The following is a 7,042-nucleotide window of genomic DNA, read 5'->3' as shown; positions in this document are numbered from 1 at the left end:
AACACAGAATTATGCATATAAGTGTATAACTTGTAAAACTTTTGCATTAAATTACCTAAATTAAGTTCTATGTGAAATTCCATTACATGCATGTACATGTATATGTTCAACTTTCAGCATTGTCTATAAAAATAATAAATCGGCAAACCGAAACTTAACCTGTACAGATGAATGCAGATATACATGTATGCAACCTGGGAGTGTATAAACATTGATTTTGATCCTTACTGGATTTACATATATATATTTTTTTTATAAAATCTGAACCAAAAACGTGAGGGAGAAGCCCTACTATGGGGGAAAAGTTACTATATAGTAGGTTTTCCGGGGGGAGGGGGGGGGGAAAGCTACTATGGGGGAAAACTGCTATACAACACCGGAACTAACACGTGAAATTGACATACAGTCGCATCTGTTTTAAGCGGCCACTTGTGGGACAGTGACAAACTGGCCGCTTAAGACAGGTGGCCTCTTATTCCAGGTTTCAAATTAATGAAGAAATAACACCAAGTATTTTCATTTTGGCTCTATTGCACAGATTTATTAATAGCATCTGTAATGGCGGCATACACGGAGATGGTGAATGCACAGCTTGGATTGCTGAATAAACAGTTTATAATAATTTTAAATGGCCGTTTTAATTCAATTTATTTATCAAGGGATTCAGAGCAAAACATCTTCCGCAAAATACGCCCAAATAATAATTTTCAAGTAATTAAATGCGGTTAACAAACAGAAGTAGCGTTTCCGACAAAGGCTACGCACTGAACTACGATGGCCAATGTTTTACCTCTTTAAAAAGTATCAAAGTTCCATTGGGATATATAATAAGCACCCCTTTAATTATCTCAAAAGAAATTTTCTAGAAAAAAAGGTGGGTATTACTGGCTATAATTGCTGTACATGTTAAGCGGTTCGGCGCAAGACTGGCCATTTAATAACATAGTAATGAAGTATATAAGGACGTGTAGATATATAAACACAAAACAGGGGATATGATTATCAATTATCTCATTAAATCTCAGCAGACTTAAAATTAAACACTAAATTAACTCATTATCAGCTCTCGAAGTTTGGATTTTTTCGATACGAGATCACATGTCAGAGTCAAAAGTCATGTGACAAAACATACAAAATGGCCGTTGAAAACAGGCATGCTGAAACCACGGGACCTAAAAACAGTGGCCGCGGGACGCGTTAGACAGGTGGCCGCTTAAATCAGTTAAAATATAATGAAAAACTAGACGGGCGGGATTGAAACTGGCCGCTCATGGCGAGTGGCCGCTGATTAAAGGTGGCCGTAAAAGTAACAAGTAACAACTTTTTACGGTTTGAAATTGTACTTTCATGGTCAGTGCCAGACAAATAGGTATTTCTAATCTGATAATTTACTGATGACGTTCAAGGTATATTGGAAAATAATGTCCGCGGCATCTCTTTGATTACGGCTAAAACTGTAGTAGAATGTACAATAATCACATGTATATACCATTGTAGAAACAATTTCGAACGGTTCCGTTGCAGCAGAACAGTTCTTTCAAATGCATCTTAAGTGTCACATGTGTAATAACGAGTTCGACGAAGGAAAAAAGCATGCTCGTCTACTTCCTTGTCTGCACTTTCTTTGCTTCGAATGCCTGAACAAGACCAAAGTCAACGATCAGCTGCAATGTCCAACCTGCAATGTCAATCACTCGGTGAGTAACGTTGATGAAACATGTCCGCGTGATAACACAAAACGTGACCTGATGGATTTTGTCAAGGTCAAACATTCGCTCATGACTGTTTGCTGTAGTGTTTGTCCTTCCGAAATTGCTACTCATAGATGTATGCAATGTGCGGAATTTCTGTGTAATGAATGCCAGAAGGCACATAAGCGTGTCAATGCAACTAAAAACCACAGCCTGTTTGAATTAACCGAGCTTAAGAAGTCCAACAACGTGGAAGCTTTTTGTCGACCATTGATGTGTAGTAAGCACCCGGATAGTGCTTTAAAAAACTACTGCACTAAATCAACTTGCCAAAAACCTGTATGTGTTAATTGTGCCATTGACAGTTGTAGAGAGGCCAACGATCACAAAATTGAAAATATTGACAGCGTTGCAAATGCAAAAAGGCAGCTTATGAAAGATCAGATATCCAATACCGAGAAAGTAAGTAAACAAATACAATGCATTATCAATGAGATTAAGGATGGACAAAATGAAATATTAAACATGGAAAAGTCAGTGGAGGATGAAATTGATAAAACATTTGACAATCTAGAGCACATTTTGTGGAATAGGCGTATAGATTTAAAGAAAACCTTGAAAAGCAATGTTTTGAGCAAACAGAGTCATCTGAAAGCGCAGGAAGACAATCTTAGGAGAATAAAGTTAGATATTGAAGAGTCGAACAAGTTTGCAAACCAGACACTTTCTTCTTCCAGCGCACCAGCTCTTCTTCAGGTAAGGATGTGTTGATTGACCATTTGAAATTACCTTGAAAATGGGTTATAAGTTTGACCTAGCTCTTTGCACTAACATGCGAGTGTATAAGAAAGGAATTAATAAAAAAGATTGTTATAAGTATTCATATAACCATATATCCCCACAGATTGGAACTTGACTTATAATACCGTATATCCGGTAATTTTTGCGAAATGTTGGCTTTTTGCGACCCCTTTTAATTCGCAAATATTGGAATACACAGTAACGATATCCTTTATCATTGTCTATAAGAGACCGCCGCAAATTTAAATTGTTATAGATTTTCCCGATTTTCGCAAATTTTGTGACACGCAAAAAAACCTGATATACGGTATGAATGAAAACAGTTAATAGAAGAATATACTTATCGAAGATTTTTTAACAATGTCGATGAGTATGTTTATTTTCTCATTTGACAGGTGTACCCGACACTTCAGAATAAATTGAATATCCTTGTCACACAGTACTTTGACAAGAAACCACACGAGATGGCTACATTCGGTTTCAACGCCAAGGGTTTAAATTCAGAATTTCAGACCAAGCTCGTTGAGATGGCCAATGTATGGTCTGTCTCAATTTTTCCACCAAACTGCAGTGTTGAGCAATGGGACTCACTGGAAGAGAATAAATCAGCAACTTTTCACGTGAAACTAAGAGATTTTCAAAATCTGGCACCTTTTAAAGAGAGAGGATTAAACACAACCAATATGGATGTGGTTGTTAAGGATCCAATAGGTTTGTTTATTTTTTTTTTATATGTAATGGATGCTAAAGATGTGACATAAAACCTTTATCGAAAAATAACCATCTAATCACAATTGTGAGGTGTAAACTTTTATCATTTTCGTTCTTTGACAACTTTGTATCTGAAATTTCAAAACCCCAGCATTAATATGTCGCTTTTGTAGATTTTGAGGAGTTCTGCCACACTATACATATGCAATGAATAATCATTAACCTTAAATTTTCAGCTCATTGAAATATTAATGATAAAAAAATACGACATCAGAAATGTTTACATAATTCTGACTGTGCTGTCTTTTTTTCAAATATAGGTGGCAAATAAATGTTTTAAACTCTTGGTAAAGCTTATAACACCAATGAAAAAAGAATTACCTTCCGTGTTGTATCACCTGTTGCATTGGAAAGTTCTATTGTTGGACATGATCATTTTCATGTTAGAACATTTTATTCATGCAGCATTTTGCAGTACCTTGGGTGGCACCCACCCATTGTATATTTAATAACATCTTATTGGGTTAAGAATAAGGAAAATAATATAAATATTTTATGCAACGAAAGTGAAAAAATAACAAAAAAATCTTCTTTTTACACCTTTCAAATAAAAAAACGTAATCTCACTTACTGCAAGAATATCTAGCTGCCTTTTAGTTATTCCTATATTGTTTAAACTTAAAACTTTTTTGACATCAGGCAACGAGGCAAAATGTTTGACAGAGATGAAAAAAGGAAGTACTGACGAGCTGGAGGTCACCGTGAAGCCAGCCATGACGGGGAGACATGTTCTAGATATCAGAATACTGGATAGAGTGGTTGTCAGCAAAGAGTTTGAGAGCAAACCAGGTAAATGTTCTATAAATGTATTTACATACCAGTATCTAGTATACAGGCATCTATACATATAATACAGAAGTCAATTCCATTCAACCTAATTCAAATATTTTATAAAAGCACCAAGCTAATTATATTTGATATGACGATTTGCAATTGAAGTTGAGGTGGGAGGGAGCAAAGAGGATGCATCTTTTCAAAAAGTGCGAACGTTAAAGAGGAACTTCCCGAAACCAAAGGAACCAGCACCACTTGGCATTCAAAGTAAAAACATAATGATTGTATTTAAAGAACACTGTTTTTACTTTTTCGTAGTATTACAGGTGTTATACGTTTATTTATTGCCATCGCCGGGCCAGATTTGGCATTTTACTCCCAAGTTGTATTACTTGCAAATTACTTTTATTTAATGTATTTCAGAGCCAGACATGACATTTGACCAAGACATGGCGCACAATGATGTTTACGTTTCTGCTGATGGGAAGGTTTTCAAAAACATCTCTGCTGAAGAGCTAAAGGAATTCGTACCAGGTCGTTTACAAAAATACAAGGGTACTTTCAGTATAGAAGGCATACGATATCCTGGGAGATATTATTACGCGATCAAGATGAACATTAAAGTTAAAAAACCTCTGGATAAAAGCAATATTGTCTACGAGCTCGCGATTGCTAGAAAGTCCGTCATCGGGAAACAATTGGTTGTGGAGGGGCACAAATTTGCATGGTCAATGATCGGGTCCCACCATGTGGATTGTGATGCTATCTGTCTGCACATTGCGCACGACAACCACTTGCTCTACCACGAGGTTCTATTAAAGAACGAAACCGGAAACACTATGGATAGAGTATTTGGATTCCTTCTGGACACCGAGTTTGGTCGATGGAAAGTCTTCGATCACAAGATTGAGAAGAAGATATGCGTTGTGGAGTCTGTTGATTGCTCCGAGTTTTTGTATCCAGTTGTTGCTGGCTACAATCCAAACAGCGTGGAAGTCACCGCTACCTTTATGGACGTGTAACATTTAACATAAAAAAAAATAAAACTTATGAACAGAAAACCCAAGTTCTCTGAATTTGATAAAAAAAATAAACTGCAAGATAAATCGAATTAATGTTAACTCTCATATTATTCTTTGACCTTTAGTTATATTTCATTAAATTGTATTGATTAAATGAATAATTCATGGAAATATTTCCTTACACAATTCTGTATATTCTTTTTTATATATTTTTTGAATAACCTTAATTGTTATCTTTTGTTTTATTTTTAATTAACTGAAATTATGATTGCTTGTATTTTTTGTGTATACGCATTGTTATGACAGGCGCTTGTTTATTGATACTTGCACAAATGTATATGATTTTAAAAATAGAACTTGTAATATTTAAGATTATTATGGGAAAATAATATTGTATTGTTTTGTACAATGATCTTGTAAAAAGTTATCGATTATATATCAATGTTTCTAAAATGCAAATGCAAATGTTTGAAATGCCAAATCCAAAAGTTATTAAAAGAAAAAAAAATACAAATTAAAGCTTTTGTAGACTGATATATCTATTAACATGCAAAGGAATGTTAATTCTATGTTAGTCACGATTATATCATTATAGTTGTACACTAGTGGTAAACTTTGTTTTCATCGTCTCTCTATTGTTATTTGATGATTTAACCCTTTACATTTGTATAGTTAAATCTAAAAAGAAATCCATCCTTCCTCACAAAAGAAAAATAACCAAAAAGTTGTTATTTTAGACATACCTATTTATTGGTATTTTGATTTAATGTTGATGAAAACTACCCTATTTTAGTGGTCCAATTTGTTTTGGTAGTATTTCTATTGTTATTTGATGATTTAACTCTTCACATATATATAGTTTGATCTAAGAAGAAATCCATCCTTCCTCACAAAAGGAAAATAACCAAAAAGTTGATATTTTATATATATCTATTTATTGGTATTTTGATTTAATGTTGATGAAGACTATCCTATTTTAGTGGTCCAATTTGTTTTGGTAGTATTTCTATTGTTATTTGATGATTTAATCATATGTGATATGTTTCGTTTTACTTGGTATTTTTTGGGGGAATTGAAAAAAAAGGCGGGAAGTTCTGTATAACATGTTATACATAAACAAAACGTAGCGAAGCATTGTATGGTATTCGGGTTGTTTTACCGGATATATATTTGGTTGGTTATGATAATTACTTACATGATGTTTGTTTATCTGTATTTATCTCTTCTGTCTAAATAAAGTGTACAGCACATCTTGTTTTTATTTAGTTCGTTCTTTGCTAAATAGAAATCAAATCAATATTGACATTTGTCTATACGGGTCATACGTTATAAAAATAATGTTATCCTAAGTGTAGTCGTATTCATGAAGATGGAAAAACTAAATGCATCGTATAGAATGATATGCAAAAGTATTATGATTTGTATGTTATAGGACGGGTCAGATCGGAATCCCACTCTGAATAAGTTTACCGTGTCCTATGTGTTGTAATTTATTTCCCAGGTTCTTTGTGATTTGAGATTCTACTTGGTTTTACTTTTAAGTTTGATAATATCTATTCCACCTTTTACACCTTTAAACGCATTGTAAATAAAAGTAAAACACCAGTTTCAACAAACAACAATATTTATTAACGACTTTATCACCCCCACCATTCGACCAAACACGGAGGACTGTGCAGAGCGCGGAGCAGTGTTTAGTTGACACGAAAAAGCTCAGGTCTTTTTATTTCCTTCATATCGGTCATAAAATGTTTAATTGAAACTTCTTAAAGGTTTAAATCATAAAGGGGTCATTAAGCTTTCTAATGGTACGAAGTTCTAACAAATCGAGATAGACATTTTTCCGTTGTTGGTGTTTTAACATCAAAATCGTCGTAAAGTTATGTAAACATAAACTTAATGTAACAAGTGTGACCGTTCAACGCCATTTCAACGCCAAAAACTACAAATCTGTCAAAATCATCAATCTACATTCTATCAAAA

At 34.1% G+C, this 7,042-nt stretch overlaps 1 protein-coding gene across 1 annotated transcript; it reads left to right on the top strand.

Moving 5' to 3' along the window:
- The first annotated feature begins 3,906 nt into the window (after positions 1 to 3,906).
- LOC136272317 (uncharacterized) lies at positions 3,907 to 6,314 on the top strand. Its single transcript, XM_066073746.1, has 3 exons — positions 3,907 to 4,052; positions 4,203 to 4,304; positions 4,461 to 6,314. The coding sequence occupies exons 1-3, from the start codon at positions 3,929 to 3,931 to the stop codon at positions 5,057 to 5,059; spliced, it is 825 nt and encodes a 274-aa protein (XP_065929818.1). The 5' UTR covers positions 3,907 to 3,928; the 3' UTR covers positions 5,060 to 6,314.
- Positions 6,315 to 7,042: the final 728 nt, after the last annotated feature.

Source organism: Magallana gigas, chromosome 10 (assembly GCF_963853765.1).
Source record: "Magallana gigas chromosome 10, xbMagGiga1.1, whole genome shotgun sequence".
NCBI lineage: Eukaryota > Metazoa > Mollusca > Bivalvia > Ostreida > Ostreidae > Magallana > Magallana gigas.
Note: the sequence above shows the minus strand (reverse complement) of the source record. Positions and strands in the feature narration are given on the sequence as shown.

What these genes read in the sequence shown, in the direction of transcription:
- LOC136272317 (XM_066073746.1), top strand. Translation starts at nt 3,929, where the DNA reads ATGAAAAAAGGAAGTACTGACGAGCTGGAGGTCACCGTGAAGCCAGCC. An exon ending in AGAGTTTGAGAGCAAACCAG is followed by an intron (nt 4,053 to 4,202) that starts GTAAATGTTCTA and finishes TTGCAATTGAAG; the next exon opens with TTGAGGTGGGAGGGAGCAAA. An exon ending in AGCACCACTTGGCATTCAAA is followed by an intron (nt 4,305 to 4,460) that starts GTAAAAACATAA and finishes AATGTATTTCAG; the next exon opens with AGCCAGACATGACATTTGAC.